The sequence below is a fragment of the Alnus glutinosa genome, chromosome 11, assembly GCF_958979055.1.
Source record: "Alnus glutinosa chromosome 11, dhAlnGlut1.1, whole genome shotgun sequence".
NCBI lineage: Eukaryota > Viridiplantae > Streptophyta > Magnoliopsida > Fagales > Betulaceae > Alnus > Alnus glutinosa.
The window spans coordinates 23,916,864-23,931,574 of record NC_084896.1 but is presented as its reverse complement, the minus strand read 5'-3'; the positions used below and the strand labels follow the sequence as shown (position 1 = coordinate 23,931,574).

General features: G+C 38.3%; 1 protein-coding gene across 1 annotated transcript; it reads right to left on the bottom strand.

The window, feature by feature from the left end:
- Positions 1-1,988: 1,988 nt before the first annotated feature.
- On the bottom strand, positions 1,989-13,555 carry LOC133882886 (uncharacterized). Its single transcript, XM_062322115.1, has 9 exons — positions 13,251-13,555; positions 12,763-12,843; positions 11,682-11,802; positions 11,467-11,561; positions 11,057-11,128; positions 3,843-4,130; positions 3,269-3,377; positions 2,942-3,128; positions 1,989-2,429 (listed from the first exon to the last, which is right to left on the bottom strand). The coding sequence occupies exons 1-9, from the start codon at positions 13,272-13,274 to the stop codon at positions 2,336-2,338; spliced, it is 1,071 nt and encodes a 356-aa protein (XP_062178099.1). The 5' UTR covers positions 13,275-13,555; the 3' UTR covers positions 1,989-2,335.
- Positions 13,556-14,711: the final 1,156 nt, after the last annotated feature.

The following is a 14,711-nucleotide window of genomic DNA, read 5'->3' as shown; positions in this document are numbered from 1 at the left end:
TATCATGAAAATTGTACGTATCCGTTTGGTAGAATTTTGTTTTTTTTTTGGGGGGGGTTGTCTCTTCTCAAAACAAGAGAGTGATGGTAAAAATCATACTTTTATTTCACCCAGATAACGTGGCAATGCATATCAACCCTTCAATCAGACCTTGTTAACAAAAAAAAAACATAAAAAAGATCAAGAGTTAATTTGTACTATCACGTCAACATGGTGGAATAGTGATGGATAAAAGTGTAATTTTTAGCATTACTCAAAACAAAAATAGTAACAAACGAGTAATGTACATATTCAACTCTCATCCCACGAAGCTGATGTGACAGTACCCATCAGCCCTTCGATCATTAGCTTTTATTAAAAAAGAACAAATTCAAGAGTTGATGAGTACTGTCACATCAGCCTAGTAGAATGAGAGTTGAGTATTTAGAATTACTCTTAACAGAACAACTCAAACACAAATCACTCCTACAAATACAAAAATCAGTGTTTACCTTTATGTTACATCACAACAATTTTTCAAACAAAAAATAAAGAAAAAAACATCTCCCAAAAACTCGCTAACAAAGAAAGCTTACTCTCCCAAGAACTAAAGGAAATGGGCTTGGAAAATGCTTGGGGTACATTAGCTTTCACTACAACCCCTAACAAATTCACATGGCATGGGTGAAAAAATTAAGCAACAAAATTTGACATATAAATCTAATTTTTGATGTGATAAGTATCATGTGAACTACCAAGTCAATTTGTAAGAGATTTATAGTAAAAGTTGTGATACTCCAAACAACACTCAATGAGCTTGGTTCCTTCCGATTTCATAGCTTGCAATTTTCTCTTATTCACTATTCAGAATTCATTACATCAATTTTGACTAATCTAACCACAAAAGAAGTGGATCAAGAATAATGATATATATTACATTTTTATTCAACGATTATTACATAATGCTAACATAACAGTTCAAACTAATCCTTAATTTTATTTTTTTTTAACAATGACTAATTTAAAGGTTGATTAAAACTATCATGTTGTAAGATAATTGTGGGAAATATAGTTTGTATTACTTTTTGTTAAAATGGCGGAGAGTTTTCCCCTCTCCCCTCTCCCATTTTGAATAATAATAATAATAATAAGTTGGTTAAGTTTATCCTGGTTATATGGTCCCTCATTTGTTCAATGGCGGATAAAAAAAAATATAATGAAATTTTTTACAAGTATATAAGGTCCATCTTTCTATGTCTTCATTGATTAGTAGTAGCCCATTTGTAATTCTTTTAGTAATACATTTAGAGCCGTTCGATCATACGATTGTTCAGATAAGCCTATAGGTCTGAGATCCAAATAATCTCAAACAGGACAATCCTAAATTCTTAATCCATCTTTATTCTTTAGTTAACTGCTTTGAACACTGCATTATAAGATCAGTATGGAAATGGGGCCATGACAGACCAATCAAGAGCGTCCAATCACACAGCATCCCAGCTGAATAGTTTCCCTCCAAATGTAGTATTAAAAAAACACCCAGATGACTAGATACGGTTGAAGAAAATAGCAACTCCATAAACAAAAGCTGCAAAAAAAAATATATAGATTAAAAAAAAATGATAAAATACGTTTGACTCTCAAACTCTGAGATTAACGAAAGGGGCTATGAGATTTGGATTCGACTTAGGAACTGTAGTTTAAAAAAAAAAAAAAATGATTTAATTTTAAGTATTTCTTGAAAAAGAGAAAGTGAAATTAAATCTAGACACTATGCTGTAGTTTTTTTTTTTTTTTTTCCAGCACCTAATACAAATCCTTGATGGCAGGTGGTGTCAAAAAACTACTGTAATTTTTTTTAACGGTCCAGATTTAATTTCCGTTGAAAAAATTACAGCACATATGCTGTAATTTTTTCTAACGGCACCTGAGCCAAATCTAGCAATTATAGGGACATCACCTCAAGCTTGGTGAATGAAAAGGAGTTGGACACTATTAACTCGATGAACTCTATATAACATTGGTCTTGCATGTATATTACCAAATAGATAATTACAAGACAACCCAGTTTGAACAAATATTTTCCTTGAACTTTCAACTCAATTAAAAACAGACCTAGAAAGCAAGGGTAAAGGTTTAAAAAATAAAAAAGAAGAAAGAAAAAAGGAAAAGGCAAACCAAGAATATGTAACTTATCCCCATCATCGGCACTGAAATGAAATTTCCCTACAATCCACTTGGATGTTTCACTGAAAACCAGCAACATGTCCAGAGAGAGGACCAGAACAACACAAAGAAGCAGAAACCAGCAGGTCTCCATAAATGCAGAATCACCTGAAATGCAGCACAACCTTACTCATATTGACTGCTGCTCCTCATCAGGCAGCTCCACACCAAGACCCCGTTGTACTAGTCTGTAATACAAAATACCCATAGTTGCCATGCATGCCCTGCACAAGATCATAAAACATGTATTAGTGAAAGAAAGAAAAATAGTGATTTTTGTCTTGTATTTCAACTCTTGCAGTGGTTTATTAGTACAATTTAATCATGATGATGACTGTCTAATTCAGTTAATGGATAGGATCGATAAACAATTTGCTCTGCTAAAAGCCACATTCAATATTAAAGAATAGACATTTTACCATCATTTATTAATGTGAGAAAATGTGAAATCAGTGGTCCAAGAAAATGAGATCAAAAGATCATGCAATAATATCACCTTAGAAACTTATACTACAAATTATTTTGGGCTGCTAATCATTTGGCACAAATGATAAGTCGCCAAATTTATGGTGTCAGCAATATGCGCCACCTTCACTGTTTATCCTAAAGCAAATTTGAGGACCACTAATAACTCAACTACTAAATCTAGTAACAAAACGTCCATTTATTGAGTCCATGTTGTTTTATATTTTTCTACTGTGCTAAATCTTATCATTGAAAAGGTAAAAAAATTTACATGATTGCAATAATGAGCAGGACTTTTCTGGGATCCATCCTTGATGATCTTTGATGCCGCACACGACCTTCAGAGACATCATTGCCATTTGATGCATCTTTCCGTGGGGGTGCTGTCACTGGTAAAGTTGGTAATGCACTTGACCACAAAGGAAGCAAAGCTCTTAAAAACTTGTGTCGAAATGGACCTACAAATGAGAAACCCACAGGAAGATGACGGAGCCGGTTCAGTCCCAGAGTTGGATGGCTTTGTTTGGAACATTTTCTGTGAACAATGTCTTGATGAAGAAAAAACTTGAATTGGATCATGGAAAAGCTATCTACTTACCCCTTTTGGTATACTTTTTACGATTCGCATCTTCATCATCTGCATAATATGAAATTTCAGAGTTTTGCCGTTCAACTTGGAAGACACCCTTTCGTGTTGTAGCACCAGGCTGGATTGCAATTAACACAAAATTATATGAGATTTTTGCTTTTGGTAAGAATGTATGGGATAATATAATACACCCAAATAAGAACATACATCATACAGACATCCAAATTGCCTGTACACATGCATATCCATGCTAAATTGCAAACAGAAACAGCGAATAAGTTCACAAAGACTGCCTCTGGTTGGGACCTATAAAGTATTTCTCTGCTTTTAGCTTTGGCTAAACTGACATTTGTGTTAGCCTATCTTGCTTGAACAGTTTACATATGACAGTTTCCTGTGATATTTACCACAATTATCAAATATACTTTTGCTTTTGCTACTACTTTATGGCAAGTGTAAAAAATGAAAAAAAAAAATGTTGCATTTTGAAAATCAAAAGCAAAAAGGAAAAACTTGACCCAAACAAAGTCTAGAATCACTGTTTCAGATGCAAAACTTGACCGCAAAATCCTAATACACCTACAGGGCTTGAGGTCTTCATGAAATTCCCAGCCGTGCTAGGACCATCTATCTCCACAATATCTGTCACTAGAAGTTTGGAAGACCCTACTCCAGTTGCAGCAGAGTATCCTTCAGTAATGTTTATTTCATCTCGTTCTACCAAGGGCAATGAACTTGCATTGTTCTCCCTGATTCCAGTAGAAGATGCTGTAACTAGAGGATCTGAGGCGAATGCAGGAGGAGGACCACGGGGTTCTGTTGCTGCTAATGAAACTGGATAATTGCCAAACAAATTCTTCTCCAGACCAGTCTGAATAACAGCAGACAAAAATTATGAAGATATAATGACAATTAAAAATGAGACAGCCAAGGCAAATGACTCCAGCACTAATGCAGAGGATGAAGAATCTAAAAACACAGACATCAGACTATTCCTTTAAAAGATAAACGCAAAAGGAACATGTTTCAAAATAATATACACAGTACATCCAGTTCTCCTGTCACATAAACGGTTGGGTATTGAATTGGTAGCCATAAATATTTAGGGAAAAACCTGCTCCCTAACAAGACTGCAATTGCAACCATCAATATATGAGACTGAAACGACTGATCTACATTATTTTCCACCCAGAAGCCACATACATCAGGTCTTGATTAGCATGTAGATCACAGTAAAATTCAAGACTAGATGAATCTAAAAAGCAATCTCAAATATAAAAGAAATAATAGCATGCCACTTCTAGACACAAAGAATCATTAATAAAAGAAAGTTTCACCTTAATGAGTTGAATCCTTCAATTGTTTCCGGAAACTAATGCCCGCTCTTATTGTAGAATAATCCCTTCAGTGACTAAATCCTAGACATGCTAGTATAGTCTACACCTGATAACAGGGTGGGCTGGGCTGGCTTCAGGCCAGGCCTCAGCTTGAATTAAGAGTCAATGAGCAGGCCTGGACCTGGCTCAGCCTGGATGTTGAGTCTAATTTTAAAGCCTGGCAGCTCTAGCTAAAAACACCAAGCCTGGGAACAACAAGAAAAGGAATATGCAACTATAGCTGTACTTTTTGCTGGGGTTTTGCGGTGAAACATGAGAGAGGTTTACAAGTTTGGGCCGAACACACACAAAAACAAAGGAGCTTAAGGTTCAACTGTTCAACACTTCCAAGGAGCTACTAATGAGGAGAGAGAGAGAGAGAGAGAGCTGCTAATGAAGAAGTAGAAGAGAGAGGCGGCAGGACTCAACATTAGGTTAAAGAAAACCTAATCAAGCCTAAAGTTTCAGGCCTGGCCCAGCTCAAAGGGCCTTAAATTTTGACCAAGCCCAACCAGTAGCGGTCAGGCTTTGTTGGGCCAGGCAGGCGACCAAACCCATGATCAGGTCTAGCATAGACAAGCCTACTCAAGGGAAGATTGGAAGGATTCTTAGGAAGCACCTAGTAACTTTGGAAGTTGAGAAGAGACTGTCTCACAGGGATGGATCCATACAAAATACAGAAACAAGCGACCCACTAACTCAGCTTTTTTAGTATGCAAACGGGGATTCAGTATTTTCCAGATTTTCCACCAACGAGGTCAGGGTGGCAGGCTGCGTAGGTAGCCGGCTCAAAGGTTGACATGGACGTCTGTCTTGATCTGCGTGACTTTAGGAACATGCTGGGGTCTATGAGAGAGGAGATCAATCATTTATTAGTAAAAAATTAAGGTGGGCCTATTGTGTTGGTTTTGAGGGCAGGATGGGCTTAGAGGGGGTTGCGAGTGTAGAGCTCAAGCCCATTAATGCTCAGAGAATCCTTTCGACCCCTATGTTACAGTCGACGCTGAAGCTTCTTTGTTGAGGCCTTTGGGCCAGCCGAAGCCCATGGTTGTTGGACAAGTCATTTCAACCCAATTGGAGGGTGATGGGTCTTTGGTTTCTGATGGGTCGCATTTGGGCCCGCCAAAAACCACTTTTAAAGTGAGGGCAGTAGGAGGAAAGCCAGCCTGTGGCAGGCAGGGGCTTCCAACTTAAAAACCCAACTTGACCCAGGCCTGTTTCTTCCCTTTTGTGGAGAGCGAAATCAAAGGGCTGGGCTTCTTTGCCGAGCACATGCGCGACTATAGGTTCGTCATCTCAGACCGGGGAGCCGTTGAAAGCTCCGCCACAGTCCTCTAAGGCCTTGGTGGCTATTTCTAAAGGGATATTGAAGGGTAACAAGTACGCTCCATTGAGAGAAGCTCCAGAGTTCTCTCGGTCAGTTGGTCATATACCACAGCAGATGTTCTCTGACACCCAGACGGTACTGCTCAAGGTAGCAGAATCGTGCTCTGTGCCGGTTGGTGTTGGGAAAGCTGTCAGGAGCCCTGTTCTTGGCGAGGGGGATGTTGGGTCCCCTGTTATTGGTGAGTTTCCAGGTAACAACGTCATTTTTGCGTTCGGTTCTCATTTGGTTGTTGCTGGTGACTTGGGTGTTTCTGAGGCTCCGAAGAATTGAAAAGGCTGGATTGTTCCATTGATTATAATTCAAAGGACTTTGTTTCTAAATCTGGAGGTAGACTTGGGCAGGTGCTTTCTGTTCCTTTATGAAAATGAAAATCATTTCGTGGAATATTAGAGGGTTACACGATGCAAATAAACGCATGCGTATTAGGAAACTCCTCAGATCGTTGAAGGCTGACTTAATGGCCTTATAGGAAACACTTTGATTGGTGTCAGTTGGATTCTAGGGGGGCTTTGGGTGGCCATTCTCTTGATCTGGGATAGGAGAGTCTTGGAAAAGATCAAAGCTTGTGTGATGAGGGACAAACAGTAATTAAAAAATTAAGAGAGAGAAAATAGGGGAAAGAGGAGAGAAAGAAGAAGAGAGAAGAAGCTAGAAAGAGAAAGAAGTCAGAAAAAGCCGAGAAAGAGAGAGAAAGAGGAGAGAGGAGAGAAAATCACTTTCTCATCATTCTATTCCATCATCAAAGTTTGCCTCCATTGGAGTACAAAATATGCTTAAATAGACTCTGACTAAATCCTAGGGCAATGCAATGAAATTTATTGAATTACAAAAATAACTTACTCATAAAAATTAAACAAAACAAAAACTAATAATCTAATTAAAACCTAAATAAAATTAAAAGACCTAATTAACTCTAAACCAATTAAAACCTAAAACAAAATTAAAAGACTCAATCAATTCTTGTTGTTGTGTTCCGCATCAATGTGTGAGTAACTTCTTGGTGGCTTGTAAATTCAGACATGTTATTGACTAGTTTGAGTGACTTTCGCCATTGTTTATGGGCCCAATTCTGATGTTGATCGTCACTCACTTTGGGAGGAGCTAGCACTTCTGATTTTGTAGTGGATATACCTTGGTGCATTGGGGGTGGTTTTAATGTCTCTCATTTCCCTTGTGAGAGATCGGGGGCTACTTCCTCTCCCACTATGGAAGAGTTCTCAAATTTTATATTTGAGCAGGGTCTTATGGATTTACCTCTTTGGGGTGAAAGTTTCACTTGGTCTAACAACTGAAACTCCCCCCCCCCCCCCTTCTCTTGGTCTAGAATTTAAAGGTTTCTCATTTTTCCAAAATGGGAGGTTCACTTTTCGAACATCGTTCAGAGCAGGTTACCCATAATTTTTCAAATCATTTTCCTATTCTTCTTGATTGTGGCAATTTTCAAAGGGGTAGAAGCTACTTTAAATTTGAAAACACGTGGTTGAAAACTTATGGTTTTGTTGAGCAGGTGAGGCACTGTCAAACTCCTACTGCTTTCAAGGGTGCCCCAGTTTTGTCTTAGCTCGAAACCTAAAAGCTCTAAAAGCCAACTTAAAAAAAAAGTGGAATGAGTTGGAATTTGGTAATGTTGAAAAGAGAAAAATGGCTATTTTTGATGAGCTTCAAGGCCAATACATGGCTAAGGAGTAGAGGCCTCTGTCTGGGGAAGAGAAATTGAGGAAGGATGCGGTTACAGCAGAGCTAGAAAAGGCTACTCTTTTGGAGGAGGTGTTGGAGGCAAAAGTCAAGAGCATTATGGCTTAGAGAGGGGGATAAAAATACCAAGTTCTTCCACCAGATTGCTAATTCTAATAGAAAATGCAACATTGTGGAGAACTTGGTTATCAATGGCATTGCTTCCTCTAATCCGGCTTATATTAAGGAGCATATAATTCAATTTACTCTCAGCTCTACTCTGAGAATGAGCATTGGCCCCTGAATGTCGATGGTCTCCCATTTCAATCTATTAGTGAGGAGGAGGCAATCTGGATGGAGTGAGCTCTCGAGGAAAGGGAGGTTTTTAAGGCAGTGAAAGACATGAATAGGGAAAAGGCTTGGGGCCCAAATGGTTTTCCTATGGCTTTCTTTCAATCTTGTTGGGATGTTCTTAAAAAAGATATCATGGAAGTCTTTCTAGAGTTTCAACAAGGTAAATTCGAGAAAAGTCTAAATGCTACGTTCATCACTCTTATCCCTAAGAAAGTGGGGGTTGTTGAGGTCAAAGTCTCTCATCCTATTAGCCTGGTGAGTGGCATTTACAAATTATTGCAACTGTCTTGGTGAATAGATTGAAAACTATATTGGAGAATTTCATTTCCAATACTCAAAATGCTTTTATTAGAGAGCGTCAAATCTTAGTCTCGATTCTCATTGCTAATGAATGCCTAGATAGCCGTCCCAAATCAGGCAAGAAGGGGTTTGTGTAAGTTGGACCGAGAGAAGGCTTATGATCATGTCAATTGGAACTTTTTGCTTTACTGATTAAGGAAATGTGGTTTTGGGGAGAAGTGGCAGAAGTGGATTGCACACTGTATATATATAGTTGGTTCTCTACCTGATCAATGGTACGCTCAATGGTTTCTTCAATTGTTCTCAGGGTCTGAGGCACAGGGACCCTCTCTCCACTCTCATATTTGTGATTGTTATGGAAGCTTTTAGTCGTATGATGTCAGTTGTTGTGATTGTGGGCTTTATCTCTGGTTTTTCAATAGGGGCTAGAAGTGATGATCTTGTATCTGTATCCCATCTCTTTTTTGTTGATGATAACCTCATTTTTTGTGGGACTTCTCCAGACCATTTTCAATACCTGAGATGTGTCCTCCTTTGCTTTGAAGCTACTTCTGGGTTGAAGATTAACTTAGCTAAATCATAATTGGCTCTAGTAGGTAACGCGCCAAATGTGAGTAGGTTGGCTTGTATTTTGGGTTGTAGGGTCTCATCCTTGCCTATAAAATATTTGGACCTTCCTTTCGGTGTTGCTTTCAAGGCTAAGTTTATATGGGATTCTATCATTGAGAAAATTAGTTGGATGGAAAAGACTTTAGTTATCTAAGGGTGGTCGAGTAACATTGATTAAGAGCACTCTTTCCAACCTTCCTACTTATTTCCTTTCCCTCTTCCCTATCCCGGTTGGTGTTGCTAATCGGTTAGAAAAATTGCAGAGGGATTTTTTGTAAGGCGATTTGGATAATGAGCCTTAATTCCATTTTGTTAATTGGAAGAAGGTTTGTACTCTTATTCAGCTTGGAGGGCTAGTGTAATTCCCAAAGGCGGGTCATTACAGCTAGGGATCAAGAGCTTGACTACTTTCAATCAAGCGCTATTAGGTAAGTGGTTATTGAGGTTTGTTGTGGAGAGAGAAGCCTTTTGGCATCAAATTGTAGATAAGAAGTATGGGAGTTTAGCGGGTGGATGGTTTCTATGGGGATCATTGGAGCTTATGAGGTGAGTCTTTGAAAACAAATTAGGAGGGGGTGGGATGTTTTCCCTAGTTTTTGTAGTGTGGAGGTGGGTGATGGCTCTCGTACCAGGTTCTGGCATGGCTTTTGGTGTGGAGATCATCCTTTGAATGAATCTTTTCCGGAGTTATTTTTCCTTGAAAGGAATAGGGATGCAATGGTGGCTAATCTTAGGAGTGTTAGCAATGATACAGTTCATTGGGACATTAACTTCACCAGGTTGGTGCATGATTGGGAGGTGGAATTTGTCCTCTTTCTTCAATGTTTTGTATTCCACTAGGGTGGGTCGGGAGGGCGATAATAGGCTTTGTTGGATGCCTTCAAAAAGAAGACGTTGTGAGGTCAAATCCTTTTACAAGGTTCTTCCTAATGTTGACTCCTCTTTCCCTTGGAAGAACATTTGAAAGACTAAGGCCTCGTTTGGTTTGCGGAATAACTATTCCATTAGAAAAATGAATAGCTATTCTTAGGAATAGAAGATAGCGAAATGGAATGGCTATTCCTAATCTTTAGTTTGGTAAGAACTCATATATTTTAATTGGAATCCAATCAAAATTACTAAAAAAAACCCCACATTTTTTTAAAAAAAATAAAAAGCAAATCAAATTATTAAAAAAAAGACCTGAAGCCAATCCGGGGTGGCCGCAAGAGAATCGGGGGTGGCACAGGCCACCCTCAAAAGACCACAAAGTGTTCCGGGGGCGGTGCGACCACCCCCGACTCCATATATGGGCTGGCCGGCCACCCATTGGGGTGGCTGGGCAGCCAGTGAAGGGTTTGGTTTTTTTTTAAAAAAAAAAAAATATATATATATATATATATAATAAATGATTTTTTCTGGAAAATATTGTCTTTACCCCAAGGAATAGCTATTCCTCTCATTTTTTAGAAGAATAGGTATCCCTCGTCATAAATGAATAAGTATTCCAATAGGAATAACAATTCCAAATAATAGACCCTTTACCAAACAAACGAATAACTATTCCATAGGAATAGTCATTCCATTCCAGGGGTCTATTCAGCGAACCAAACAGGGCCTAAGGCTTTTTTGAGGTTGGCTTTCTTTACTTAAACAACTTCCCTTGGAAAAATTCCCACTTTGGATAATCTTTGCAAGTGTCACATCATAGTGATAGATTGGTGTTGTATGTCTAAAATCCCTATTTGTGTGGATCTCTGCTACTGCCTTTCATCATGTCTCTAGCTATGCTGATTTTTGTTCTCTTTTTCTCACTCTTGATTGTTGGGTGTTTCTCTTGCATACTTCCTATGTACTTGTATTGCGCCCCTCGCACTTTTAATGAATTTCATTTACTTCTCAAAAAAAAAAAAGCAAAACAGAATGACTACAACTACACGAGATAAGACCAATGGCAGCCATTCACACTAAGAAAATAAGCATATCAGGACCATACTTGCCAAGGAAGTTTTGTAATTAATGGAAGAAAAATTAACCACACAAAGCATATAATAGTTTGCAAGACTATCACTTGAGTGCTTCTCTTTGCAATATGTAAGATCCAAGTATGGACCTTACCTGAACAATAACTTCCTTCAGCAATGAATGAAGGCGGGATCCTGAATCTTTCACACTTTTGGGAGGCCATATCTGAGAGAAAAAAGCATGTGAAAATGAACCATGCCAAACAATAAACATCCCCAGAACAGAGTTCAGACCAATGCCATAATCTTTGAAAGATGTTCTGAGCTAACAACAAGTAAAATGCCACAACCAGATGGCACAGTTTACTGGTCACTGAATAGATCATTTCTAGTCATACTTAATGATTCATCACATGAAAATATTTTAAAAGAATATGTCAAAACACAGTAATAAACTTCATTTATTTCAACTTCATTTATTTCCTGTTTTCATAATTGAAAACAGGGAATAAATGAAATTAAAATTCTAAGATAAATCTATGATAACTTTAAGAAGTATCTTACCGAAGTGGAACATGCAGGACACACATATCCAGCGGGTGCCGTATGTGAAGGAAAACTCTTGATATGTGAAACCAAGCAATTTGTGTGTAAAACATCTGAAGCAAAAGATAAATAAATAAATGTAAATCATGTCATGCAGTAAGAGTTCAACAGTTTTTCTTTCAGGAGAGAATTTTAATGTCAGAGGCAGTAACTATATCTGCAAAATCACATACGCAAACAACCCAATCGAGTAGTTTGAGGACCAGCCCCCTCTTCAAGCACAGCCTGACACTGGGAGCATTTAGGAGGCCAATCATACTCTCCATCTATTACCCATTCTGAGTAAGTACGGACCTAGAGAAGACAACAAGATAAACACAGCTTAGGCTCTGAACAACCTTACAATATTGTCCAAGACAAATTTTCATTACAAACAGAATGTAAACCATGATGGAATTGAATTTTCATCTCTTCCACGAATTTTACACACAAGTAGCAGAAAGTAGATCCAACGAGAACAAAAAGAAAAAAAAATGCAAAGGCCAAAGCAAATCATTAGAAACAAATGCAAAGTGGGAGCACCACCAAGACAGTTCTGTTCTGCAAATGCATACCTATCACATAGTTTAAATAGCATACTAATATCAGAGCTGAAAAATAATTTGTTACTCAATTAAAATAAAAGTGCACAGTTCATACATATGCACAAACTATCCCTTACGAAAACTCTCAATTGATTCCAAGTACTCCGTGTCAAAAGGAAGAGAATATCTGGGCAATGATAACAGAATCCATCGCAAGCACTATATAACATGAAGAGAGAGAGAGAGAGAGAGAGAGAGAGAGAGAGAGAGAGGAAAGATTCAAGCATTGCATTCTATTCAGGTTAGCCAAATTGAACTTCACCTTCAACGAAAACAGAGTTACACAATGTGTCGAGAACATCATGCCGCTGAACCTATTTCCTATTCATCATTCGATATGCTCTCTCCCTCCATCTATCTTCCTCTTTTTCCTAAGTCTATCAAGTTCTATTTCCTATTCCAAACCCTTATAAGCTATTTTTCGTGCAACCGCAACCAAATGTTTATCCAAAACCAAATGAAATCCAATCGCATGATAACATAACAAATATGAGACTTTTTTTGCCGATACAATCAAAATGATTTTAAAAAATAAAAATAAACAAATAAACAGAATCCAACGTGACTACGAGCAACAAATCCATGTCAAAATAAGATTACAATAAAACAACTAACAAAAAAACTAAGATTAACATAAGAACAACGGCAACAATAATAACAATGAATTTACCACGCATATTTGGTGCTCCGGGAAACAGATACATTCTCCACAAACAGGGACCTTGTGCACATAACAATACAATTTGGTAGCCTGAAACACCAAAAAACGCCCATCACATACATTAGCTGACATACATTACCGTTCAATTTCTACACACACATACACATTGACATAATAGGCTTACAAGAGCCAAATTTGAGCTGGTAAATCACAATATATAAAATGGAGGATATAAACTTAAGCGAAAAATTAGAAATGCTAAACCAAATTATGCCCTCATTTATTTTTTCCTTTTTCATTATTTTCCTTGTTTCTTCGAATTGAGCCACGAAATTTAGATATAGCAATGAGAATTGAAAACAACGATCCCTACAGCAGGGTACAGATCGCGTTGGATTTCGGATTACGAAACCGATCCGATCCAAACCTCCAGCCAAAGGACCAGCGCAAAAGTTATCAGAAACAAAGAAAAAGAAAATGAGAATTCTAGCGCTTACCTTTCGGCATTTGCAGACCACCATTGCATTCGCCGGTGCACAGCCTCAAAGCCCAGCCGATCAATTAGATATAAAAATTGATTCTAATTTCGCGTTGATTTGGTGAAGACTCTTAGGGTTTAAAGCACAGAGCGAGAGAGCGACGAGGCTTCTTCAGCTTCTTCTTGTTGTCTAGATTTGCGTGCTCGCCATGGAGATCCGTTTCGGTTCTCTGAGATTTTTACAAAAATAAAAAATATAATTTTTCCTAAATTTTTTTTTTTTTTTCCTTTTTTTTTATTTGTTAGACAGGGGTGGCAATTTGGGATGACTCGGGTTCGTGCGGTGCGATGACTATAAGAGACACGAGAATCAGGAAATTTCAACTTGAGTTATTTAATTAAATAAGTTAAATTTTTTTTTTATTACACAAATTGTTTTATTTTTTTTCTTTTGATTGGATGACACGACCTATTTTAAGTGACACAATACAACTTGTATATTCTGTTTAATAAACAAATTATATTAGAGAGAGAAACCCGTAAGCTTCGTTTGTCGAGGGAGGGGGCTTCACGTCTCCCCCTCCTAGTGCCAGTGTTTTTCCTCTGGCCTTCGGGCTAGTGTGGTTTTTGTTTCCCCTTGATTTGTCCAGAGGTGGTGGTCTTTTCTCCAAGCCTTTGGGTTGTTGGAGCTTTTGGTCCTCCCAGTTCTTAGAACCGATGGAGGTTATTGGTCTCTTTTTTTTTTTTTCTGTTGTTTTTATTGTTGCAATAAGTGATTTTCATGTGTTAGCTCGTAAAGAACGGTAAGTGTTGGTGAATTTTCGGTGGAGATATGTTTCAAAGTTAGATCTTTAATCCTCAGCTGGCTTTTCTCTGACGAGAACCCTCTAGTTGCGATTGTCAGCCTTTTTCGGTCAGGATGGTCACTCAACGAGGCCGTGCGGTTCGTCTTTGTTCGGTGTGTGACCCACACGCGCTGGCAGTTTAGCTCCTCCTGTTTATGCGCGTGTGGGCTACAGCTGGTTTCTCCGATCTTGAAAGGTGCCGATCTAAGCTTGTGAAGGTCGTCCATCGTTTTAGGGGTTCCCAGAGAAGGTGCGTGCTTTACACGCGTTGACTCCGGTGATCTTTTTTCCGGAGCTTGTATTCCGGGATCTGTATTTGTTTGTTTGTATTATGCATATTTTTGTCTCTGTTTCACAGTCTACCGATTGGTAGTTGCTTTAAGCTCGATTTTTTGCCTAGCTTTGTAGGTAGATATTCTTTATCTCTAGTTCACAGCTATGGCATTTAGGCTCTGTTTTGCTCGTCATTGGGCATTAGGGTTGTATTTGGTGCTCTTGTTCTTGTATTGTTTCTCTAGTTATGTAACCACTTTGGGAATTATTTCTCATAAATGAAGAATAAGGCACTGTGTTCGGAAAAAAAAAATATTATATTGAATTGACCTCAACACGACTCTTTTTAACCCTTTTTTGGC

Coding starts and splice junctions, on each gene's coding strand:
- LOC133882886 (XM_062322115.1), bottom strand. CDS start 13,274: ATGGTGGTCTGCAAATGCCGAAAG. Junction 11,803..12,762: donor CGGAGCACCAAATATGCGTG/GTAAATTCATTG, acceptor TGTCTTCTCTAG/GTCCGTACTTACTCAGAATG. Junction 2,430..2,941: donor CTGCTCATTATTGCAATCAT/GTAAATTTTTTT, acceptor GATCTTGTGCAG/GGCATGCATGGCAACTATGG.